The sequence below is a fragment of the Carassius auratus genome, chromosome 29, assembly GCF_003368295.1.
Source record: "Carassius auratus strain Wakin chromosome 29, ASM336829v1, whole genome shotgun sequence".
Taxonomy (NCBI): Eukaryota; Metazoa; Chordata; class Actinopteri; order Cypriniformes; family Cyprinidae; genus Carassius; species Carassius auratus.
The window spans coordinates 7,377,551-7,405,474 of record NC_039271.1 but is presented as its reverse complement, the minus strand read 5'-3'; the positions used below and the strand labels follow the sequence as shown (position 1 = coordinate 7,405,474).

The 27,924-nt window shown below is 36.1% G+C and overlaps 1 protein-coding gene across 1 annotated transcript; it reads right to left on the bottom strand.

Moving 5' to 3' along the window:
* Positions 1–174: 174 nt before the first annotated feature.
* On the bottom strand, positions 175–27,924 carry LOC113047941 (myoD family inhibitor domain-containing protein-like). Its single transcript, XM_026209379.1, has 5 exons — positions 27,533–27,924; positions 27,106–27,265; positions 25,019–25,150; positions 5,544–5,837; positions 175–2,216 (listed from the first exon to the last, which is right to left on the bottom strand). The coding sequence occupies exons 2-5, from the start codon at positions 27,197–27,199 to the stop codon at positions 1,966–1,968; spliced, it is 771 nt and encodes a 256-aa protein (XP_026065164.1). The 5' UTR covers positions 27,200–27,265; positions 27,533–27,924; the 3' UTR covers positions 175–1,965.

Sequence of the window (27,924 nt, the reverse complement as noted above, 5' to 3'; positions counted from 1 at the left end):
TGAGGCAATTACCACATGCCTGAATGCGTTGGGAAACAGCCCAGATGCACTGATGCATGACATGCACCTGATAAACATTCAGACCACGGGCGGCTTTCTGAGAAAAATTCAATTCAATTTTTCAGTGAATAATCACACAATTCTGCATCACAAGCAGGTATAGACATCCTGGTCTCCAGTTTAACATTTTATTTTTAGAAAATTGTAATGTTGACGGTCCATTTACAAAACAACGCTTGGTACATACTGAAAACATTTAAAAAGTGAATCGAGGTCAAAGAGGAAAGACAGAAACATTGAAATGGGCTGAATACAGATATATATTCACATTCTATTAAAAAATTAAATAAAATTTCATAATCACCTGCATATTTAAATGTGGAAAGCATGGTTGTTGTTTTTTAATAGACCATTACATTTTTGTCTGGTCATCTTAAATTACAATTGGCTACAGACGAGCATTATAAGACACATGTTTGTTGCAATTACATTTAAATAACTGCCTATTTTAATTAAATAGTTGTTTTGCTCTTAGAAGTGTGATTTTACATCAATTTATTCACATCAATGTATATATTTTGTATTAATATATTTTTGTGCATTTTTCAGGCTCTTGTATATATAAGAAAATAAGAAATTCATTAAAATTAATAAAAAAAAAAAAAAAAAAGTTTTAGTTTGCTTACTATTAAAATACATTTCAATACTTTGAAAAGCCTTTACAGTAACAACAAACTTTATAGTCATCTATACTTTTGCATATTCTCAGTGTAAACGAGCCAGTCTTTGTCAGTTAGGTTTAAAAGTGGGTCTCGTCAAAAGACACACAAGAACTAGTCTGATTCTGGAGAGGTAAAGTCTGTAGAGGTAAAGTTGTTTGTTTTGAACCGGGTTCAGATGAATGTTTCAGGTCAGTTCAGTCACACTGTGTTCTGAAGTACAGTTTGGCAAGTATGTCGTAAGCAGTTTTGACGAGATGAAACAGAAAAAAAAAAACGCACAGCGTACCGAAGGCATTACGCACGATGAACAAAAAATCAACTGTGTTAAGGTTATGATGCTAACATTAGCTTACATAATGCTGACAAATGTCAGCTTTGTACAATTCACAAGAAGGCCTCAGGCAATGCAATCTGAACTACATGCATGATTTAACAGTCAAAGAAAAATAACACTTTGCAATAGTGTATTCAGTATTCACCTAAATACTAAAGCAAAAAGGTACATTTATAGTGTGTCTTTAGCAGAGGCTTAATAAAATAAACAAAAAGTCAAGTAGAGTTACCAAAAAAGCTTGCATAAAGTGGATTTTGGCATCTGCATTCTACACTATTCTCTGTATCCAGTTCATGTGTGTTTCTTTAAAGCGGCAGAAAGTTAACCCCTAATGCTACTTTAATTAAATGAGCTACAGTAGACAGTTTAAATAAAGACTTACAAAATTGGCTATCGCTTAAACAACCCTCTGTTTTTCAGAAACAGTTCAAAATAAGAATCCCACTTAACACCCACAAAGGCTTGACCTCTGACTGTGAAAGCGCTGCGTTTCCACTCAAATTACAGTGATGTGCAGAGCGACCTCAAGTTGTGACGTCTACTCTTTTAATTTCAACATCTGCAAGTTTTTACAATTATAAAGTGTGAAGTGTCTTTAAAAACAAATGATAAAAACCTCTGCAAAGAGATGTAAAAACAGTAAATAGAACAAGCTCTGATACATGAAAGTATTGAATATAAAGCGCTGAATATCTAGGTCTATGCACTTTTCGTTTATGAGGATATGTGAAGTTAGTAATGTATTTTAGTCCTTTCTTATGACCTTTTTGGTCATCCTGAGCTCAGGAACAGATTTTTCACAAGTGTGAAAAGAACACGCCATAGCTCTCATTCACACATACAAAGACACACAGTCTCGCTCTCTCTCTCAACATCTGTCCTGGCTGTGGCCTGCATGCATCAGGGCGTTTATGTTGGAAAACAGATTCCGCAGCACTCCATGCAGATCTCCAGGCAGTCCGAGGACTCACAGCACGCATCCATAATGCCACAGTCCATGTCACAGGGGCAGTTGCAGTCATCTCCCAGGTCGTCTGCGCAGCAGCAGCAGCAACAGGCTTCTGACGTGCAGGTGCCACACGATGCCTGAGCCACCACCATATTGCACAGAGTGAGAAATTCACAAAACAGGCAGGCCAGGATGCAGTGGACACAGCAGTCTGCTCTCAGAGTATTGAAGTTGGCAGAATAAAACAAAAACATAGAATAAACATACAAAATGATTAAAGTATTTAAAGTTGTGTCATTTTCACACTTCACCTTAATCAAATTTACAAAAACTGGACTTCATATTAATCAATTAAAAATGTATTTATAAAGCAAAATTGTATTTTATTTTAAAGCAAAATTGTATTTTATTTTATGTCATGTATGTGTGTGTGTAGGAGGTGAAGACGGCGGTTCAGCAGCGGTGAGAGCAAAAGAGGAATCAGAGAAATTCAAAAGGAATTAATTCCACTTTTGGGTTGATTAGTAGCTTTGTGAATAATGGGGTTATTATCATGCAAAAGCACAGGGTTGGTCACGTAAAGCTGATTAACAGCGTCCAACATTTTCACCAGCAAATTGGCATGTCAATGCTGCCTTTTCTCTCATCTCTGATTAACATTTAACCCTCCTCTCGCAGGGCTGCCACATACTAACTTGCCAAATTACTTTTGTTTAAGATGACATGGACACAGTTTTGCAGGAGCACTGGCCAACCATCTTTTGAGAAATTTTGTAAAAAAAATAAAATAATAATTATTATTTATATATATATATATATATATATATATATAATAAAATAAACACTATATATTTACTTAGATTAAACAAACAGTCAAGTAGCCTGTTCGCATAGAGAATAACAGTGACCCACTACCGGCCCGGACGTGCCGCTCGGACCTCTAATCAACTGCAGAACCCCATCTCAGCAATGTTGTGTGTTTCGTTATCAGTCTAAAAGGTGAATTTGCATGGCTTTCATCAGTCCATGGTGTGCTGTCAGAGAGATCGCTGGGTTTGTTAGTGCTCTGGTGATCAAAACATATTGATCAAAAATGACATGTCTGCTATTTGATTAACAATTCATTTAATAGTGATTTAATTTGCGCCATGTGCCATTTTAGTATCAAAATATAGTATAGTATCTCATTTAGTATAATATTCTAGTTTTTTTTTTTCATTTGAAGTTTTAGCAATTTTGTTGTGTTTTTGTCATTCTTACTAGTTTTTTATGCCTATATATAAATGTATAAATGTCTATATACAAATAGTTTTTATTTTAATTTAATTTCTGTTTTAGCTTTAGTTATTCAAGTATACCAAGTTAAAATAAACAAAAGTGAGAAATGTGTCACGACAACTAGCTGAAATAAAAGTTCAAGTTTGAAACAAGTATGAACAATTGCGTGTCCACATCATTTCTTTCGCTCTATTTTTCTTGTCCTTTTTTAAACTAACAATTTCTTTCTAGAAACAAATTTAAAGCAACATAACACAATGAATTCCCTTGGATGTATAATTTATCAGCAGCGATTAGTGTGAATCTTAAGGAATGAGAGTCTGTGTAATGTACACAGGAGACAGGCTGCCTTATCTCAGCTGCAAAACTGAAATCGGCCCAGAAGGTTCATGTTTAATTTCAGACCAAGCAGAGAATGCCCAGATTCAACCAGGCCAAAAACAGCCCCAGCACCTCAGAGGAAATGGTTTGAGACATCTGGAAAACTCCAAAGGCTAACATCAAAAAGAAAGGCAGCATGACATAAAACAAGCTCGAAAAGTCGCAGACTGGCAAGCGGGTGCACGAACATTCAAATGAAGAAAGACTGACTGGTGCATGGGTTGTACATAGCGGTTTTAGGGACCAAAATGAGATGGGGGATAAGATAAAATAAAATAAAATAAAAAAGCAGTTAATTTGCAGTCAATATGGAAGTGAGCACAGTAAACTTTTTAAAAGAGAGATCCAGATATGCTGGGGAATCTGCAAAGATGGGAAAAACATGGCATTATGATGCTCCACTAATGACCGCGCTAGCTTTCTGCTTACATTCCACAGCCTTAATTGAATTTGTCAGAGGGATTTTAGATGACTGCGTGCTTACAACAGAACACAATCACAAACATGCCATCACTCAAGGTCCTAACCCACCCGCAACGGAACAAAAGATCTCTCAATTAGTTGATTTTCTGCTGGGGATGCTGTTATCACAGCCGGTGACGGCAGCCAAGAACACGAGGAATCGCAATCCCCTGAGCAGAGATCTTGTAAGGCTTTATTCTTCAGCTTCCCGGGCTGTTTAGAGGCTAATTTCACAGGCAAACAGATTATGGTAATCCGTGTAAACATTAAAACACAACAGCTTGCTGTTTTCCAGGGGGAAATTACAACTTGAGAGAGAACATATTGATTCAAAACAGTTCTGCAAATAATGCTCACAAGCTGTAATGAGACAGACTTATTGAACTGTTCACCCCCACCCCCCCTCCTCCAATTAAGATGTGAAAACTATGACGCCTTTTGAGATACATATTTCTGTTAAATCCGTTGGGAGATAATAGCGTTTGTTACACGTACCTCGCAGTAAGTTACTACTCGCGAATCACCTGAGATATAAATCATTACGAAAACTTTCCAGTTTTAGAAACCATTCACACCCTATGTTGATTTTGTGCAGATAAATCTTAATATTACAAATAAATACAGAAATGAATTGACGACTCAACATACACTCAAGTTAAGTATAAATAAAGCTTTAAGCATATAATTATGGTTAGAGAATATGAACAAAACGCTAGAAATAATAAACATAAAAGGCTAAACAAATAAATATTTTTTAATAATAAAATAGCTAGTCTAGCTAAGTCCTAATTTAGCTGAATTCATGTCAAATTAAATAAAACTTAAAAACAGCTGTACAGAGAGTCTAAAGTGCTCAACAGGTGCAAGACTTTGCTTGATTTAAAAAGGTTATGGTATCAGACAAGCATGATTGAATATCATTCAGTAAAGAAACCAAATACAGAAGCCAGGAAAGCGATGCTGGTACACAGGAGCAAGGATGAGAGCGGGTCTTAATAAGAGAACACTGTGAGAGAGGGTAGCAATGGCCCCTGCTAAGGTGGGATTGACACATCCCAGACACCCCGCTCTCTGCAGTCTTGTTAAAAGGTCACACCTTAGTGACCATTTCTAATCCACCAGCGATCTCCTTCATTACTGCCCTCTCCTTACCATCACACCTGACAATGTGCGAGCTGCTTTTTTCAGCTCTGCCTTCTGTTTTTCCTTTCCATTTGCGAAACAATATAACACTACAGAAATAAAGAGACCAATCTAAATTAAAGATTAAATAAAGCAGTGCATTTATGGGAAACAGAACAGAAAAGTCACATATTAGTTGCGGTTAGGCGAAGGGAGGGGAAGACCAGTAGAGGAAATCTGCAAGCACATATGAGTTTGAGTGCCAGTGTTTGTATGTGAGTGTGATGTCATGTACCCTCTGGAGTTGAGCCGGGTTTATTGGAACCAGTCGAGCTGCTTTTGCTCCTTCTGCTGTTGTCGCTGTTGACCGACAGGCTAGAGCGAAGCTTTCTCTGCATGCGGTGTGAGACGGGCGACCGGTGCTTCCTGGACTCGGAGGTGGGGTTGGTGGAGGGTGTCTGCGTGACTCCGCAGGGTGTGCCGTGGCCGTTACTTAGCACCGTGTGCAGGCCGTTCTGCTGCCTGCCAGCCTCTCCGTCGATGCCATGCTGCTGGGATGTCGCTAGCCGGGGCAGAGGCTGAGGTTGAGCTACAGAGAGAGACAGAATTTTTTGCAATCATTGGATTGGACCAGAGAGACTTCACAGCTGGCCCTTTATAGCATTAATTTTAATTTGAACCTTAAAACAGAAAAAGAACACACTTTATGGTCGAAATGTGAATGACAACTAAGTAAATTTTAAGTAACAAACCAAGAAATTTGTATTAAGTAAATATTCACAAAATTTATTCAAACATACACAAGGGATTTCTACGTTTCATCATGCCCTGTAAAAACTGAAATTCTGGCTCCAAATCCAGCTAATTAATGAGCTAATTATCCATATATTTTAGTAATTTCAAGGGGAAAACAATGGAAAATAAAAAGCATGCAATTAACTTTTCACATTTAATGCCTCACACAACAGTGCTTTGTTGTATTTTTATGTAATTTTATTTAAACGTGTAAAAAAAAAACAGAACTGGTTTTAAGCACTCTCTAGTCTAACTCTAAAAAAGAAACGGTTAAAATGATTTTTCTATTCTATCTTCATGTTTTCTTTTTATTTATTGAAAAAAAGACCCTCTAAAGACCTGTTCACACCAAAGACTATAACTATAAAGATGACATTAAAGATTTAACTCTACTATTCTTTAATTTGAAGAACTATTTTTAGAGTCCACACCACAGCTATAACGATAAAGGCACAGAGAAACGATATTTCTGGAATCACTTTTAGAATTTTATGAATGATACAAATATTGACAGCCAATCAGAATTCTGCTATAATGAGCTTTAAAGCGGCAAACGAGTGTGTGCTTGCTGTGTGTACTGCATTAGGCTAACCGAGATTTGTCACAGCACTTAAATATTATTGCCCTTTTGTTGGTTTTGATTTCTGCTATTGTTCTCATTTTTAAGTCGCTTTGGTTAAAAGCATCTGCTAAATGAATAAATGTAAATGTAAACTAAAACTAGCTCTCAATTCCCAGTCCTAATGCCGTGTGATCCATAACCTGAATGCACTCTTCTATACTTTCAATCTTCACGCAGCCTGAACCGAGAGGCTCCATCTGATGCAACAGTAGTCATGGCAAAGTGAGTACTGTAAGTAACACTAGTGTGCATTCAGCTCCGCTGGGAGTCTTATGTACTGTCACATCATGTTCATTGGGCTCCTTTGAATTATTCATCATTTTCCAGCATTGAAGATTTTTTTTTTCTTTATTCTGGCTTTTATGCAAAGATCTTTGCATTTTATGTGGTGTGTTTTATGATTGTGACACCTGAATTTCTCCGGAAGCATGGGAAATGAGTTTCTCTTAATTTTTTCCTTTCGGTGGGAGGTCCACACTGACTGTGCTATTATAGTTAACAAGGGAAGAAATCCAGACCACTTCTTTATAACAACATATCACCCTAGGAAGACGCTGAGGGGAATGTAAAATAACACAATTAAAAACAGGCCATGACAGCCTCATCAGCCAGCTGTCCATCTGTATGTACACTACAGCTAGCAAACAGGAGCAATCCCACTGTTAAAACACATGTAACAAGATGCTTCATTCGTTTAATTATGATCAAATTAATTAGTGGTCACCAAAGCTCAGGGCTAGAAGGATGTTGGTTGGTGTTTAACTATATGTATTTAAAAATGTTTTTGTTAATCAAAACGATATAAACGGTGCATAAAATATTTCTGAATATTTAATAAAATCAAATGTAACTTTTAAAACAAGTTTTTAAAATGTATTTGTAATATTTAAATTTAAAATAGCTTCAAATTACTATATTTCAGTTAGTTACCGAGGGAACTTTCTTAGTTTTTATTAAAGTAGTAAAATCACTAAACTGAAAAAAAAAAAAAAAAATTGAAATAACTAATATGACAAAAGCACACACAAAAAAAAAAATACTAAAACCAACTAAAATTATAAATCAAAATATAAAATGTTGGTGCAATCGTCTGAGTGACATCACTTAATTTTTGTAAGTTCAAAACAAGTAGTTAAAAAACAAAGGTAAAAATAAAAATTGCGGTTACTGCAGTTCTTGCATTGCTCTGCGGTTTTTGCGATATTGCGGTTATCTCAACAGCCCTATTGGTAGTTACCTTACAAAAAATGTTGAGTTTTAAAAAAGTATAAAAGCAACAGCAGTTATTAAAAAGCGATAATTTATTAACTGATATTTGTACATCAGGAATCAGGACAGTTCATCCGGAGATGTCTGGTGTTAAGTGTCCTGACCTAGGGCACAACGATGATTATTTATGAATCCTGCCATATTCTTGAGAATAAAATTCTTCTTAATTGCCAATTTCTTCTTATTTTCTAACTTAAGAAAAAAAAAGACAATATTTTGTATTCCCCAAAAAAATCTTAAAGGGACAATAAGTAACTTTTTAGGTATTTTATTATCTAAAATCAATATTTTTATTCATAAATATGCCCTCAATGGTGTACAAATACCTATGCCAATGTTTAAACTAATTCTTGTAAATGAAGAATTTATTATCTTTATATACATGGGACGGGTAGGTTGACGGAGGCTTCCATGTAGTTCCGCCATCTTGCAAAACTATAATAGCAGAGAGGGACAAAAAGTACTAAGCCAACGCGTTTCCACAGCGCGTTTTCGGTCAGAGCCAGAAACGCAGGTGCAGAGCAGTGAGAGGCGCTTGAAACTGCACCGGCAAGTTTAAAAGTCTGGATTGCATTCTTATTATGGACCATACATATGCCGCACCACAGGAGAAGAAAACATCGTCGCCAAAACAGTCAAAAATAGAACGTAAGAGGAAACGTGACCGTAGATTACAGAAAACAAGAGTTAATGTCGGGGAAGCTTTTTCTAGGTGGAAAGAGCTAATGCTTGATAAAGATTTCAAAAGAGACGCTGAAGTGGCCAGTTTTCTTCTCGACAGGTAAGTCAGTGTTACAATCTATATTATAATTTTTTTTTTTATATCTAACAATGCATATAATTCAGAAAATATAACGAATAAATTAGACATAACTACTAATTACAATATTTCATGTTTTCCACAGTCAGTAATTCATACTGTAACATTCGTTTGTTTGTTGTCATGTTGCAGTTTGTTTGAAATAACACACCTGTTCACCTGAAGGAAAACTCGACGAAGTGCTATTAGAATACATCCTGTCAAAGCTGTTTGGTACATATCGCCTACCGTAGATGCAACGCGCATTTGAAAAAGCGAGGCGCTGGAGAGCAAAATTAGTTTGAATGCAAAATACAATTTCACCACTAGATGTGAGTAATTCCTACTCAGTGTCCCTTTAAGAATGTTTTTATCTTTTTTCTTAAAATTGTACTTAAGACAAAACCTAAGAATAATTACAATTCTTCAAAAGAATCTTCTTAAAAATCATCTTGTGGCGAGTGGGGCGGGGCCGAGAGGCGTGGGAACGAGGACTGAGGCCAGGTGTAGTGATTGGAGATGAGCTGCACCTGCGCCCCACCGCCGGTCTCGAGTCCCACGTAGATGGAAGGATATAAAACTGGATGAGATTAATGAATTTATTTGGTTATTTCACATTAATTGCATTACAACAACAGCTACATATAATACATAGGAGTGCTAGGGATGTGCACAAGTTTTCTGAAGGGACAGCGATGAAGGTATCATGATTAGCCTGTGTGTGACGCTGCTTTTTGCTGACTTCAAAACTCATTAGCAACTCTAAAACGACAAAAAAAAAAAATACAATTGTGTGAGTTTAGCAGTGCGTCATGAATTCATTCAGATAACGGCTGTTATTTTCTTCTTAAGAAAAAATTCAGATGTTCTTAAGAACATATTTGAGAACTTTAGAATTTTAACACTTAAGAACATTCTTACGAACTTCGTGGAATTTATCGTAAGAAATTTCTTAAGTTATTTCTTAAGAAGATTTTCATGAATGCGGCCCCTGATCTTTATCCACAACACTACATTACTTTGTTTCAGCAGACAGGCTCAAAAGCGGCCCAGTCAGGAACACGTTACACATGCATCTTGCAATACATTGCCAAAACAACAGAACAGAGAATGTTGTGGCCATCTGGAACACACTGATAGGATCGCATGGACTATGTGAAAGCCCAAAGGCCGATGCAAACCAAAAGAAAAGTTCCCCCTCAATAAAATATAAATGTTGCCTTCAACCCAAGATATGATAGGTGATAAAAACTGAATACCCACACTGAGCGTAAAAAACAAGTGTTGACTGTACACAAGCTGACAGGTCACATTAAAACACCATGTTATGGTGCGGAAGGGAGGAAGGGGAGAAAAGAAAACAGTCCAAATTGGTCTTCTAACCGCTCTGCTTCCAACATATCAACAACTGTTGAGAGTGTACATTTGTAGTTGAATAATACATGGTATTCCCCTACACACTCTGTCAAACACATCACAGGCAAACATGGGGTGAGTGCTTCTTTACTGTCTAAGCAGCATCCCAATTTGGTCCCCTGGATCTGACAGCCTCAAATATCCTGGGAGCATTTTTAAAAGGCCAGTGTTTGATGGATTCATAAAGAACACACAAATATAATTGCCATTTGTCATCTCGGATTCAGTGCATGCCCCACGTGGGGACGGCAAGCCGGGACGCTCAGGAGAGATGGCGCACCACTGTGGCATCGCTCTCTATGTAAAACTGTGGATAAACACCCCTTTGCCTTGGTGTCACAGAAAATAGCTCCGCTGGAAGAATTCGAAATTGTACCCCAAAGACGTGGAAGCAGAGCATAGCAGACCTCCCAAGAACGAATATGTATGAACGTCAACGGCGTAGTGCGGCATAAACAAGACGGTGAAAATTCGGTCAAGCAGGAGGGATGTTGAAAAAGAGGTGACATGGGGCAGGATGTTCTCTCATTTGCGCTGCTCTCTATGTAGACTGAAAGGTAAAGAGAGAGAGGAAAAAAAGAAAAGTAGGTCCCTGTATTTTTGCGGCTTGAGGCCTTTTAATATTTTATTGTAAGAGTGGAGCTGTTTGCTGTGCCCCATTAGGACACCCATCAAACAGGACATACATTAATTCACTTGTCAACTCATGTCATCCAGCTAAACAGCCCCCATCTGTTTCTTATGATCACCTGCTAATGGCTAACAATCAGTACCTGTACAAAAGAGTTGGTCAATAAAAAAACACAATGTGCTCATTGACATTGACAACATGAGGGTGAAAAACATCCAAAGTTTAAACGGTCAAATAATTTTTATATAATTAGAATAATATAATAAAATAATTATACAAGTATATTCTATTTTTTATTAAATATGAAATTATATTAAACTGACAATATTATAAATACATAAACATAATATTTTTGACATTAAAATTACATTTATATGAAAAGATCAATTCTCTAATAAAAAAAGATTGAGAAATAATCCTTCAGTCTAGGATTTCTGTATTACAATTTGTGTGCTCTATATATATGAATGCAACACAAATAACTGTTTAATACTCATGGGCACATCTCTCTGATTGATATGCTAATTTGTAAATTTGCACTGACACCATCTCCCAAAACAGCCCGGGGTGGCATTTCTCCTCACAAACACCTACGGCAAGCTTACACCTTTCGATCCAAAGCAATATACTCCCTCAGTTGAAATGATGTCGCCGTATTTATAGAAACAAAACCATGGGAATTTGGTTGGAGGGAAGGAAAGCAGAATGAATATTATTTTTAAAATAAGCTGCAAAAAAAAAAAAAAAAAAAAAAACTTCAGAATATGCTTGACCTTCCAACTCGATGGCAAGGTCTTACTTCCAGACAAGAGAAGTAAAAGAATTTACATTTTCACTCAAGAGGATCTATTGCCCAAGATAGATCCACTGATGATTCTAAACCTACCAAATAAAGTGCACAACGAAAAAAGCTAATTGAACAAATGTACCTTGTTTAACCAGAACTTTCCTGATATGGTATAACAGCTACAGGTATGTATATTTTTTAGTTGAGTTATTTAAACTTTTGTCCAATTTGTGTCTTTAATACATTTATTTGAGACTATTACCTGGCTTGATCACAGTAACTGCCCTATTCTTTGAAGCCTCCCCAAATGTTGCATGCCAGAACTACTTTAACTCTATTACAGCACCTCCTCCGGCTTGCTGGCACTCTACAATATCTAATTTCTGAGAGACACCGTAGCTCACATCTTATTTTATACTAAATTTCTTGCAGAAGATGAATAGGTAGTCACTATTACTCAGCTTTTTTGTGCTACGGCACACTTTTAATTCTTTCTGACAATCATTTAAATTTGGCTGTTCGAATGAAACCTGCTGTAAAGAGGTGACACCTGAGAAGGCGTTTAATATTCCAGGGCCACCTTCTTTCACAGTCATTCACTGTCTGTCCTGCTCCCACTTGCCTATTCTTTCACTCCATCCCTCTGTAACAATGACAAGCTGAACCAGGCGACTGGGATTTACTAATTTCAAATTTAGTAATTTGGCTGCTGATTGAGTGGAAAAAAATAACCCCTTCGGACCTTGTTCTGCTTAATTACATTTTATAAGGCAATTGGCAACTCTAAAGACAAGGATAGAGATTGTGTAGGCTTGAGCTTTTCATCAATTCAAATCTGCATTTGCATTATGTGACAATGCTTGCCATCGAAAACATTAAATTCCCAGAAAACCATACGATAGTGTGGAACAGGCACAACCTATCAGAAACAATTTTCAAATTAAACATTTTTAAATTAATCAACTAAGCGATCCTAAGAAATTCCTGTACTAAGCTCGTTTTTATGTTAACCAGTCTTTGATTGGATGCATTTCACCATACACATAAAAACATTGCATACATATGTTAATTCATTAAAACACAACAACTAGACAAAGCCAATGGAATTTAAATCTAGCCATTCTTGAATCGAACTTTTGCCTGAATGAGGATTAGAGTCACTGTTTTGGATCGCCGCATTTAATTAGAGAACGCAAGTACAAAAAGACGCGTCCATAGGAACAGCAACAACAGCTTCCCCTGGGTCCTAAATAAAATACACAAATAACATTAAGATGCTTGTGATTCTGAATAAACGAAGCAGTAAATCACAAGTCTGTTGTAATTTAAACGTCAAAAGCTACAGCTTAGCTTACATAAATACGAATTACGAACATGACACTTGTAAATTAAATAATTTCATATATACCGATTTATGGATTATCACAAATGAATAATGTAAACTTAAATAGGAGGATCTAAAAAGGATTTGAGTTTTACAGCTCTTTTGTTTTAGACCATCTATTAATGTTAAATCCACATCTGTCTGAAAATAATGATAACATTTTATTATAGTTATTTTGAAAGTTTCCATTGTACTCTCATTCAAAAAATAACTAATAATGTTTATTAGTTCTAACAAATACGTATTTCTTCAAAACTAATCAAAGTAATTTGTTTATCAATTCTTCACAAGAGAGACTTGGAAATTACAGGAAATACATATTGGTATCAACATCGGCTATCAGTTAAAATGATTGGAAAAATATTGGTATAACGGATATCAGCAAAAATCTAATATCATGCATTCCTATAAAATGCAATAATCATGGAGGTTACTCAAAATCAGAGAAATTTCAACTGAAATATTTCAAGAGGGTTTGACTACAAATAAAAAGTTATTAATGCAAATAAACTAAAACTAAAATTGAACCTGTGATGCCTTCACCATTCTATTCTAAAGGCAAGAAGAGCTCTGTTGCTGCTAAAGCAGGCCAAAACCACAGTTTTCCTACTTTCACCTTTTTTCGAAACCTGAAACAACATTTACGCAATCCATATCCGCGCCTCCTTCCCTTCTATCCATTTCCAGCACGGTGGAATGGAAGAATGCCATAAATGCAGAAGTTCTTAAAAAACGTGGTTATAAAACGCACATCTTGCACAGATTTAGCCGTTTTACACAGTTACCACATTTTCTCGAAAGATCAATTATGATGTGACTCAGAGACCGAGCCTGAAGGAGCTGCCAGACTTCATACGTCGACAAGTGCTCCACCCTCCTTCCCAACGACAGCAAACAAAACACCACAAGCTACACAGATGCAAGGAGGCTGGGGGTGTGTATTTTTAGTTTCATGGGTTTACATCAGTGAGTCAAATATTCCACCAATTCCCCCCTTCTAAAAAAAAAAAAAAAAAAAAAAGGACTTGCAAAAGGATCCAGATGTAGCATGCATCACTTGGAGGCCGTACAGAACGAGGCCAGGCACCAAGCGATCCTTACAGGGGCACTCAACTGGCAACTAAAGCCAGCCAAGAGAGTTTATTAAATATATATATCTATCTATCTATAGACAAGGTTCCTTTATTTGCTCCTTTTCAATCTCAGCATTAACTGCACTAATGTGACAGCTGTGGGTCACTGGACTCTGTCTTCGGGGTGCCAATCAAGACCTTAAGCCCTGGAATCAGGCTAAAGGAGAGGGGTGCTCGTCTGTTTCTGAGAAGCTTTTTAACGGAAGATGGTCGTATTGATTTTAGCCTTGGTGGGACTGCTGTCTGAGAGGAGTCAGTCGGTGGCTCCCGGTCACCCCCGAGTGATCAGAGGCCTGACGGAATGACCTAGCAGAGGTGCGGTGAACCTGCAAACATGCAGGGCAGGAGGGGAGCACATCACAAGAGATCACTGTAATAGAAAAGGGGTTTAACCTTAATGTTGAAGCCAAAACCCTGTTAGAGTGCCAGTAATCCCTCCCGCTCAACTCTCATTTCAAGTGCTTTTCTGGCTGGAAAAGGCAGTGTTGTGTTCAGGTTGCATTCACACTCTCGAAGCATCAGCGTACCGTTAATCAAAGCGTGGGCCTCAAATCTACATCTTATTAACAGACAGATGCCACTTTCCAATCTATTATTCTTTGCATAGTTCAAACACCAGCGCAATTTCCCATAATGCCCACCTTGCGAACGAAATAACACTGAGCTGATGGTCAATGAGAACAATCAGAAATGCTAATGGTGTGTTAAACCTATAGCTCACAGATGTGTAGATCACTTCTTATCTGAGATAATTTATATAGATTTTACACACATAAATCTGCAGAGTTCCAAAAGGGCTTCGGCACTTGCGAGGACGCTAATTGAAACGCTGGGAATTTTTCCATATGAAATGTGTCTACACCAAGACAATGAGGAAATAATTAGCACAGAGGTAGAATCACAATGGCCATTTTAATCAACCCCTGCGCTAGCATTTCACCCTATTTATTCAGTTTTGATTCCATGACCCACTGCTAAGTAATCACTTGAAAATTACTCCTCTGTTCTAATGGGCTCTTGAATCTGAGGAACATATGATCTGAAAAATTAGCATCTTGAATCAATCAACTCTTTCCGCCCAAAATGATAAAAATAAAGGCACTCTTAAAAAGAGAATGCAGGTGAAATGCATGTGTACTTTCTTAGAAATATTGGTTTTGAGAATTAATAGCAAAGCCTAATAATTAAAGTCAACAATAAATACCTGATTCTGGACCTATTTAACCCTAGTGAGATCACAAAATTCCAGACATAACAAAGAGGCGTTGTCTATGCACAGGATGATATACATGCTAAAAAAAACTGACAATCATGTGAATTATTCAGTGTTTAAACACCTCTTAATCATTACATCATTCCCTTAAAATTAATTCAGGAATGAACAAGCTTTTCTGTCATTTAGCTAGGAGGCTTGCCACAACCCACACATATGAGACTGTGAGAATCTGCAGGTGTAATGCCTTTGTTCTATGACACTGTACTTTATTTCTTCATTGCAGCCTAATAGATCAGTGTGCGATTAAAAACGAGACAGATAGCTCAAGCTGACCATCATCCATTTCTGTTTGCCCATATATTCTATTCTAATGGAAATATGATAAAACCAGATAAAATGTTGTAAAGTAGCCAGTCAAGTTGATTTCCTATCGATTTCCTGCTTGGGATTTAAATATCACATCATACTTCCCAATCCAATTAGTGCACTGCCTTACAGCCCTACTCTATCCATACTAGGCCAGACCAGAGTCATATAGAGAGAGAGTTGCATCAACTCCATTGACTCCAATGGAACACTTTTTTTCAGCAATGGCGGCTCGTGGAGCCTCTAAATAGTTCCACGAAGTAGCAGCAAACCGATGCCGCACAGTATAGAGGCAGCAGAACAAAGCGTTTGCGACGCACTTTTAAAAAGGTAAGAAGATTAAATAAAAAAAAATTAAGATTGGCAGAATACATGGTTTTGCTAATTTTAAATATTGAAAATGTCACATAACTTCAAAACTAGAAATATTACTTCAACTAGTACGAGTCTGTATGCAGTGTCTCACCATGAGTCTCAGCTCCCTGGGTATTGCAAGGCTTTGCTTGTTCCTTATTTCTAGTAAATAATTTTTCATGTGCAAATAAATTTAAGTATAATTAACTCACATTTTTTTTTTCTAATTATTATTTATATTTATATTGCTCCTGCTGACTTGAGCCAACCATTTTTTTCTCCTCTCCATATCAGCGGGGAAGACATACATCCTAGTGGAGCATCCCCATGCAGCAGAGCAAACCATGGTGGAGACTATGCATGGACAACATGAAAGAAAGAACACATACAAAATGCTTGGCATGCTATTAAACTAGAAGTGTATTCATGCTGCAAATAGTTAATTGCATTTATTTGAATAAAAATACAAAGAAAAAGTAATCTCGTAATATATAATTAAAATTTAAAATAACTGTTTTCTGTTTTAAAATGTAATTTACTCCTGTAATGCCAAGCTGAATTTTCAGCATCATTACTTTTAAATAGCAGTGTACTGTACATGTTTATATACGAGTATGCTTAAGTTGTTTTAAACCCGAATATATTGTGTATATAAATAAGCATTGTAAGAATTAAACATTAGATATATAATATCTATAATACATAATTATATTACTATATATATATATATATATATAACTAAGAATTGTAAACAATAAGCTTCATTTTACATTTACTTAACTTGCTAATTACGGCTGCTAATAGTTAATTGACCCATAGTGCGATGTGAGCTGAAAATCACCTGTCACCAGCCTGTCTCTGTACTATCTGGAAATCATCAATATGACATTAGTTAACATGAGATCAGTGAAAATAAAGAAATATATGTAATGTAAAAAGGCAACAGCAACCCGTGTTTATACAACTTAATGTTAGCCTGAAATAAGTTACGTTTTTAAAATAACGGTAATTGAACACTAACCCACAAAAATTACCTGACTTGATATTTTAAAAACAACACTGCTGTAACTATATACTCATACTACATACTAGGGCTGCACAATTAATCGAATTTGTAATCGCAATTACACACAAAAAAAGTTCACTTACATCATTCTGTGTGCATAAGATATGTTGCTGTTCTCTCTACAGATTATCTTAAGGGTTTTTTCCCAATTGTTTGAATTTCTTTGTTTTAATATAACATAATACCATGCATATATTTACTTTGGTTTGGTTTCTCAGAAAAAATAAATAAATAAAATAATAATAATAATAATAATAATAATAATAATAATAATAATAATAATATATATATATATATATATATATATATATATATATATATATATATATATATTAGGGATGTCAAATTTCGATTATTTCCATGATCGATTGTCGTTTAAATTAACGATCAATTAATCGATTAATCGTTAACCATACACTCTAAAAAACGCTGGGTTGTTTTTTCAACCCAACTGCTGGGTTGAGGCCGTTGAATAGGACTTTGGGGTGTTTTAACCCAAGTTTGGGTTGAAAATAACTCTCTTTTTTAACCCAGCGGGGTGGGTTGAGGACGCGGACGTGAAGGAGAGCACGCACGTCACGTCAAAATCGTACGTCTCCAGTGCGAGCAGCCGCCATTTTCTCAGCGTGATAGAAGCGAGAAGCGAGTGAAAGACTATGGTAAGTAACGTTAAATATTTAAAATGTAAAGTTATCTTTTATTGTTTACCCGGTTGTATGAAAGGCGGAAGGTTTTATGAAAGGCGGAAACAAAGGAGCTTAACGTTATATATATATTAAAAAACGGACGCGGTTTTCGCCTCGGACACGGAGGTCTTAACTGCCTCATGTAACGTTACTGAACGGAGGATGTACTTTTAATATAACGTCTGTGAATGTATTTTGTCATATTTACATAAGATTTTACATTATCTGTTCTCTTTGAGGTGTTAACAGACGGTTATGGTCAAGGTTACGCTCATGTGAATTTGTCTTTTTTTTTCGCGGTTAAACTGAATGTATGTTTGTCTCCTAAAGGAAACGGCATTGTGTAGTAAAGACTAACATAATTATTTAGAGGCTGTTGAAGTGGTAACTGTTAAAAGTACGTTTTACATGTAATATTTCTTGTCCAGCTCCTGTCTTCATTGTCCTCGCGCTGAGAGTTAAAGACACAGAAGCTGTTTGTGTGAGGAGTCACAGACCTGTGTGAGGATGAGGAGGTGTTCTTCTGAAGAGAGAGACAGACGGTTTAAGGAGAGTAAACTTCAGAATAACATCAAGTTATCTTTATTTTTACTAAGACTAAAATAATGTGTGTGTTTTTTTTAGATGTTGAAATCCAGAGGCAAGATAACTTCATTCTTTTGAGACTGATGTAAGTTAAATTATTATTTTTTTTTTATTTTTTTTTTAGAAAATGAATGTTTCTGTTGTGTCCTGCCTGTTAACTTCACATTTTGATGCAAAAACAGTGTGCTTTTATATATGTATGTATGTATATGTTAATATTTTATTGAAACCATTGATGTCCCTCTTTGCAGAACTCAAACTAACTGGAGTTAAGGACACACAAGTCTGCTTGTGTGAGGAGGTGGTTTTCTCAGCTTCTTCTGAAGAGAGGGAAAGATCGTTTAAGGCAAGTAAACTTCATAATTTCATGTTATCAGTTGTTGTTGTTTTTTTTACTAAGAGTAAAATAATGTTTGTTTTTTGTTTTTGTAGATGTTAAAAGCAAGAGACATGGGAGAGCATCATTCCTTTGAGATTTTATGTAAGTTATTTTTAGAAAATAAATTTTTCTGTTGTCTCCTGCCAGTTTGCTTCACATTTTGATGCAACAACAGTGTGATTACGTGCTCATTTCATTAAGACCATTGATGTCTGTGTTTTTTATTGCAGAACTCAAACCAACTTTGGAGTTGTCTGATTTGGAGAGTCATTATTCTTGGTCTTCGCTCTTAGAGGTAAAGTTCACACAAAAAATCATTTACTTGCCCTCAAGTCATTCCAAACCTATAAGACTTTTGTCTGTCTTTACAACATAAATTTATATATTTTTAGGTTTCTCATAATATTTGTTAATCCATTTATAGTTTAGATAATCAGTATTTTCAAGGTTCATAAATATAGAGTTATTGTAGAAGTAAATTCTGATATTTATATATGAATACATCTTAAATTATATGATAGCAAACATGTATGTTCAAAATAAAATACTGGTCTCCCAGACCAGCAATGGAGGACACAAAAAGAGAATATTAAATATATTCATACGTTTTCCAAAAAATGAGCAGAGTTTGTATGAGTCTGGAAAAACATGAGGAGAGTAAATTATAAACATTTTAATTATAATAACGGTTTGAAGAGCAGCCCTCCATGTACGTGAATATTGTGAGGTATGTGAATGTCATGACTGTTTTAATGTTTCAGTAAAGAAGCTTTCTGAAAGCGATATTTATTCAAACAATATCACATGTCCTCACACTAGTGCTGCCATTATAGCATCCTGGAGCGCTGTGGTGGACTGAGACATTAAACAACCGCACAAAGTGTTGAAACTTTAAAACCGATTATTTACGTATCCTTACGGATGTGAATACACCTCTACCTGAAAATGGATAGTTTAAATAAATGTTTAATTTTTTCATATGTGTTTCTCTTAGGCCACTGATGAAGAACAGGCGGTGACTGGGATGAATGCTGGTCAGAGAGGAGAATCTTCTTTCCCCTAAACAGCGGTGGTTTTAAAGGAGGACGCTGCCCTGGATGATGTAGAAGATGTCACATGCTGTGCTGATGGGGTTTCTTCATGATTACATCAGTTATGCTAAAGAGATCATGAAAATTGACCGTGATGCATGATCTGTATTCATGGACTATGAAACAAACTGTAAGTGTATAATTTGTTAAGAAAAAAAAGTTAAATGCTTTTTCTGTGTTGTTTAGTAGAAGAGTTTACACTCTGTCATTCATACACCTGCTCACATTCTTTCACACACACACACACACACACACACATGCGTCTGTTAAATGTTATAATATCAAAATTAATGTTGTGATTTATTTGTGTACTGTCATGCCAGAATAGTTGGAAAAAAACCTAACTAATTGTAAATTTTTTGTATGTGTTTTTGTATATTTTTATACAATATATACAATTGAACAAAGTCCAATTTGATCTTAAGTTATATTCATCAAATGTTCAATGCTTTATGAACTCTGTAGCTGTTAATGCCATCCTTTTCTGCATTTCTTCTAACATGTTACTTTTTGACTTTTCTCTTGTTTTTAATAAATATTTTCCTTTTGGTAATTATTATTTGTGTGTAAAAGTGATATTTAAAATGAACAACATTTATGCCTAGCTCAATTTGGGTTAATTTTAACGTAGAAATGCATTGTTTCCCCACATGGCTGCACTCTGCGAGTTTATTTTCTGCCAGCAGGAGTCGCTAAGAGCGGGAGAGGTAGGTTTCTCCGGTAACGGCTGCAGAGCGGTTCTGAGCTCACAAACGCTGCCTTATCAAGCACATGCGAAATTATATTTAACATTTTCTAAATACAGTAGTTTTCCTTCTGAAATACAGTGATAAAAAAACACCCGCTCTGTTTTTTAAACCCTGCAATATAGTCATTTTAAACCATAAAAAAGGCAACCCAGCAGGCTGGGTTAAATATGATAACCCAACTGGTTGGGTTAAAACAACCCAGCGCTGGGTTCGTCCCTTTTTGACCCAGCGCTGGGTTGTCAAAATAACCCAAATTGGGTTGTTTTCAACCCAGCAGTTTTTAGAGTGTAATACTGCAAAATGCATATATTGCAGGCGCAGTCAGCGGTATGACAGGATGTGCAAAAGCCACACACACACACACACACACAAAACGCTTTCTCACTTGAATTAAAGAGGTTTTAATCTGAATAAAATGCTAGTAGCAGGATTATATAATGAATAGATGCGATTATGATCATTTGATAAAATGAAGAGAGCGCGCCATACTTTTGATGTCATTTTACTTTTGACAGTTTCCAATCCCGCACGGAGAACGCTGAACGCGCCTCTTTAAATGGTTTTGTGGTGCTCGTTGTTGTATTTTAAAGCACAATTGCAATGTTTTCAACTGACATTATTGTATAAAATTATCCGAAATGTGGAGCGCGTGTGACTGCGCTGCACATTAAGTGAACTACATCGGCGCTGCTGCACCAAAACACAGTTGCTCACATTAATTTGATCCTGCTGGATTCTGTCCTAGAAAATGCAGATTTTTAAAAATCCGGCATACAGCGCATTAGATCGTGACAGTGCATGCGTGCAGACGAGGATGAGCGAGCGCGGCTTTGCTAGATTTATTTGGAGGTTATTGCTCATGTCTCATTCGGCACAAATCGAAATGTTTCCATATTCGCAATGTATTTGAATGTTAAACTATTATTTATAATGTAAACTAGGCTTGTACTTAACACGCATTCGCATATAGACGGAAAAGATGATCCTCTTCATATGTGTGTGTGCAGCAGGCTCCGGGGCGATCGAAACAGCTGAGACATTAAAAAAAATATATATTTTCCGCAAAAGTGTTTACTTTCATTTGTGCACACTCACAATACAAACAGAATATTTGTGCTCTTGTAAAATAAAGCAAACAAACAGAATGCGTTGTCATCCTTTTTTTTTTTTTTTGTGAACTTATGGAGCGCCCACACTTCTGTTTTAAATCCGTTAATCTTAATTAGCCTATTTAAGTCGGATATATTTCGCATAGCCTATTTAAAAAAAAAAAACAAAAAAAACATGAAAACAAATTGTTATTTTTATGTTGGGCCTATTACTTAGTAGGCTATAAATTTTCCTTAAAGCATCCCATTTTGTCCCAGGGCTTAGAACCTGTGCCCGAGTCAGGTCCATGCAGAAACTTGTGAACGATGCTCGGCGTCACCGTTTAGTGACAGCAGTGAATGCTCCAGGAATGTGTCGGTCACAGCGCCTATTAATCGCTGTTTTGAATCCAGCAATTATTTATTTAGAAATGATAAGATCTGATTATGAAAAGTGTGGTATAAAAGCTTTGTTTATTAGAGGAATAATAGGTTAACTGGAAAATGATCGCGACCATGCTTTTGGACCCCATAGTCTTCATTTACGCGGCTTTGTTCTGGTTTGCCGGTTGGTCACGAATTTCCACAAATTCAGTATATTTAGGCATCGTTTCTTTTCCTAAATCTTCATAGTCTAACCCTCTAATTTCCCAGGTTTATTTTATTATCTTTCGCTTTTAATAACTGTTTTCGCATCTCTTACTGTGGTAAACATGGGAAGGGAAATTAAAGATTTCATGAATTAAGAATTCGTTCGATTTATTAATTTGTTCCCTTATTTCACTTAAATCATGGGTTATTTAGGGAACAAAATTAATGAAACATGGACAATTGCCACATTAATAATTCGTAGGAATGAATTAACAAGTTGTAGGAATGAATAGACTACCTGTCCTGTCACTGTGTCCCGCAGCCCTGCAAAGCGCACGATATAAAACAGTTATCTGATGAAATGATTAGTAACTACATTTCTATTGCATTTAATGTTGAAGAACTTTTATGTTGTTTCTATTTTAATGTACTTTAAAGTTTAAATCACATTAAAAGCTTAATTTGTACATTGTGAATGAATGATGATGCTTTTATATATCGTCACCGTCACTCACAGCCGCTCGCACGTGTTGAGTGCGCATGAGCCGCACGCAGCCCAACACTGAATCGGTTAACCGACCATCCATAGCCTTAATCGATTGCATCTCTTATCGACAATTAATCGATCATCGATTAATCGTTGACATCCCTAATATATATATATATATATATATATATATATATATATATATATATATATATATATATATATATATATAATATTTGAGGCTTAAAAAAAGAGTGTTTTCCGCTGGTTTATTTTGATATAACAATATGGCATGCAGTGGCTTCAAACAATGGCATAAAGCTATTAAAAAAATTATTCAATCTAAATTGTGCTAATCGTAATCTATAATCGCAATTACAATTTCAAGGGAATAATCGACAATTATGATTTTTGTCATAATCGTGCAGCCCTACTACATACATATGTTGGTGTGTTGTATAAATATATAAAATAAATGCATTTATTGACTCCTTGATACCAGAAATCGCAGTTCTGTCATTCTACTCTATCAGTCTGAATGGCCGCCAATGCACTTCCTGGAACTATCTGAAGTCTACATGAATCACGTGACAACCAGACAACCTCATATTATGTATTACTACAATTTAAAAACTTAATATATTTTAAAATGTAATTTATTCACATGATGGAACAGTTAAATTTTTTTTGTTTGTTTGTTTTTGTTACTCCACTCATGTCTTATTATTATCAAGGTTTAAAACAGTTCTTCTTAATATTTTTGTGGAAATAGATGCATCTTTTAGGTTTCTTTAATGCATAGAAAGCTCAAAAGAGTTTTTGAATTTTTTTTTTTAATTTGAAAAAGAATTCATTACGTTACAAATCTTTACGGCCACATTTGATCAACTGAATGCATTCTGAGAAGCGCTAATGATATTAAATTCTTTAAAAAAAAAAAAATTCTGACCCTCAACATATGATAGTGTGTGCATACCGCTAGTACATGCTCATCTTAGAAGAGGAAATTAGCTCAAACTCAGCATACTGGAAGAGAGACAGATAAGAAAATGAACAACAAAAAAAGAGACAAAAAGTGGAAACAAGGTTGATGATTAGAAATAAGCTATCTTTGTATCAAACCTGCTTCTTGCAGGGAACAGGTTTCTAGCACTGTCCACCAGATTCCCACACAGCAGGAATGTGGGAAGTGGGTGTGTCAGGACTTTATCCCCCTCCAAAAACAAGTGGTGAGAATTTTCCTATCACATCCTTTGTTTCCCTAATTATTTCCAACCGACTCAGAGATGAGTGAGATTTTCCATTACTCCACATCCATCTGAACTCATTTGCATAAAACAATGCCTTGAGTTAGTTAAACAACTGAGCTGATCCAACTTCAGTCTTACATGCGGTACAACAACCTCCAAGATGTTATCAAGCTCAACATTTATAAAGTACACAAACTCGTATGAGCAGAACAAGAAGAGTCCCCATGATGCAATCCCATGCTTTACCAGGTAAGAGAGCTCCTATTTCAGTACATTCAAGTTCTCAGCTGTGATTTCCAGATCCAGGCCAACCAAGGCCAAACCACAACGGGATATCTTTGAAGAGCAGAAGAGCAACTGAATGTAACAACTTTACTGCAATAGAATGGTTTCAGTACATTTTCTTTTAATCAATACACGCTTCACTCAACCTATTACCAATACTCAATTCACCTATAGCATTATCTTACCAATTTAATTTAAAAAAGCACTTATATAGATTATTCACTATCATAATCTTAAATCAAAGCTACTCCCAAAGGCAAAGAATATCAGCACAGCAGTAAATACTGAAATCCATCATCATCGCAGTAAATGTTTTAAAAATCACATTATTGTCTTTAGATTTAAGCTTCATTTTTTAGTGGTGCAGAACTGTAGAAAATGCTGACAAAGGTTGATGTCAGTTAAGAATCCAAGTGAGATTGGATGACAAACTCAAAGTACTGACTAGTAACAACAGAAATACTTATATCAGATCAGTTTCATATCACTGACTGATAAAGTTCAAAACTAGATATTTTTGATTCATTAAAACCATTAGAGGAACATTTGTTTCTGTAGACATGGCATCTGTTACATTGCTTTTTCGTTATAGAAAGTGAAAGCTATGATGCGTTCTCAGTCAAGCGAAGATGAAACTTATAAGCAACATTCACCAAAAATATGCATAAACAAGAGTTGGAGTCTGGCCAATGATGTCAAGCATGTTTGGATTACATGACTCACACATTTGTTAACACTTACTTCTAACAAGATCATCATGGGTGTGGTTCTCGGTCATGTGATCTTGCCCGTCTGAAGAGGCATCTCCTGGCATCGGAGTTTGGGATGTTTCTGTAGCATCTGAGGATTCATCAGTGCAGGTGTTGCATTTATCTGGACAAAAAAAAATTATAAATTTTTCTTTAGGAGTTTTGCTCTGTTCAATAGCTGCCAGGAAGCCAAAGCATGCAAAAGGCCAGTGCTGAAGTTCACACTGACTCGCCTCAGCATCAAGAATAGAAAGAAGAGCTTAAATTTGCCAGATAAAACAGATTCCTTTGGTGAACGGTTGCAAAACCTTGTGGGCGGATCAGGTAGGCCTGAGCCAGAACTCTGGATCTCATTTTCTTGATTCTGCTCCCGGCTACACAATACCTGCCAAGGTTTTTACAGCTATAAAAAGTGCATTCATCTAAACTGGAAAATGGATGAGAGCAATACCTGCCTGATAGGCATACAAAAAGATAGGCAACCTTTAAACACTGCACTTAAACTTATTCAGCTCCCAAGTCCAGAGAGTAAACTAGGCAGTATGCTTCTCCAATTCGCTCTATTTGTGGTGGCCTTCGATGTAGCCACACTCGAACAGAGGCAAAGGGCAACAGCTCATTTATTTAGTACCGTCAAAGCAGTCTTGTTACACAAACATGTGTTTTTCCATCACTCAACTGCATGCTGGGAATATAGCAGGTGAGTCAGCAAACAGAAGCGTGCTTTCACTTTTGGTGTGACTGGAGTGTTTAGTTTTGGGCTTTTTCCTTTCTACAGCCCTCGTTACAGCATATTATTAGACAAGATCAATACAATACAGTACCTCTAGATACAGAGATTGATATCACTTCATCGAGGCTTGAGGCTGATGAATGGAAACCCTTTATTCCAGCCATGACTCCTCAAATGCACATACAATACCAGCAGCCTTGTGATGCATCGCTGTATTTAGTGATTACAGTTTGAAATAAATTGCTCTATTCTCTAAGCATACACAGTCCATGAGGAGGAAAATCCAGTCTTAACGGAGAGACTTTGAAAGCCCTACAAAAATCCATTTGTCACCATAGCCTGTGATTGCTTACTTTGTCCTACTTTGCCATTTTTTGACAGTGTTATAATGCTGCTTGGTATAAATAGGATAGTTAACGGTTCAGTGCCTAAGAATAAAAAGAAGAAGAGGGGGGGCAAGCTTATTTTACATGTGATAATCTGAAAAGCAACTAGAAAGTTAATTAAAAACTATAATTGGCAGTAGTTCCTGCTAATAGTTACCAAGGCGCTCCTTCAATCTTTATTGAGAAATAATGAAAACATTATCATGCCTACTGGCGCAACATACGGAATCTGTTTGCTAGTTGCTATTTATGCAAGTCTGGTGTGTTCAGAAAGAATGGGACACCAGGTAAAGTGGGACAAATAAGTTTTAGAATCAATTGTTAAATAAATAGATAAGTAAAAATCAGGAGATAAAACAAATGTAAACATTATTAATAACTGTTCAAAAAGCAAATGTTTTAATTTACCTGAGATTATTACAGTGGACATTGTCAAAATGCTCTTTTCAAATATAAACTTCTAAATAATAATAATAGTAAAAACAACAAAAATAAAAATTCTCTTATCATGTTTTGTAATTTGTACTATTTAATTGCAGTAATTTATTTGCTATAAATTCTAAATCACTGTTTGATTTTTGCTAATGAGGTCACATCTTAGCTGGAAAACAGATGTAAGTGAAATATAGTGAATAATTGTGTTTAAATACCTATAAATGATCGCACTGAAGCTATATTAATAATTGTTTGGAGATTTAAGCATCACAAAAAAAAAAAAAAAAACAAGGCTTTTATCAGTGTTTTATTATGCAAAAACTTGCAGTTTTGCACCACCCTTAGTAACATTGTGAAGTGCAGTTTACAAATATGTATGCATCAGTTACAGTCCGAATACTAACATACAATTCACCATTCATGCTTCAAATATACATTCAATACAACAAAACAACCCGTGCACCCATGATATACACATAAATCAGAATCTCAAAAAAATAAAAAAGGAAAAATCAAGTCTCACACCTGTTGATTTGGACAGAAGTGGGTTCGTCTCCTCTTGTAGCTGCTTCTTTGGCCCTTCAGGCCCCTCCGGAGGTAAAATAGTCTCCGAGGACATGAGCCGGATATTTAGATACTAAACACACCCAAAACAACAATCCTCCAAAGCAATCAGCCTTAAAACCTGGAAGAAAAAAAACTATTGTAATATCAATAGCGGCTTCACTGCGTAAGAGTTAACAAACTCTAACGTTACTCCAATATCTTTCATGAGGAGTGACGTCATAACGGCGAAACGTCGTTAAAGTTAGTGAAAAGTTTCGTTTAGGTTTTTTCTCCACAAACGAAACTCTTATTCACACAAAGACGCGCCTAAACATCCTATCAACTTTTTAAGTCAATATTATTCGTTTGCTAAACGTAACAAATCATTCCGAAGTTTGCTGGTTACCTTTCAAACATGTTAACTCCCAAACGCCTTTATTCCCATCTTTTCTTAAGGCAAAACGATGTCCCGTTAAAAAGTTTCCTTAATAGCCCGTTTAGGATCAAAACTCTGTAAAAACTATCGGATTGCTCCCCAAAATAGTGCAAAAATCCCTGTCAAGCAGACGCTGAGTAACGAGTTTGTGCTCGAGACTCCCGCGCGCGCGCGCTCGAGCCGCTGCAGCTGCTCCTGGAGAAACTTTGAGCTGAAACATTTTCATCACATCCGGATTCCGATGATCACAACCAGCTGCATTCAGCTGTTCCAGAACTGAGCCTGTTTGTTAAATGACGTCTGTCTTTCACACTTGCAGGCATGTTTACCAAGCGAGCTGAAGGAGGACGTCGCGTTGACTT

Coding starts and splice junctions, on each gene's coding strand:
- LOC113047941 (XM_026209379.1), bottom strand. CDS start 27,199: ATGTCCTCGGAGACTATTTTACCTCCGGAGGGGCCTGAAGGGCCAAAG. Junction 25,151..27,105: donor ACTTCTGTCCAAATCAACAG/GTGTGAGACTTG, acceptor TTTTTTGTCCAG/ATAAATGCAACACCTGCACT. Junction 2,217..5,543: donor ACCCGGCTCAACTCCAGAGG/GTACATGACATC, acceptor CTCTGAGAGCAG/ACTGCTGTGTCCACTGCATC.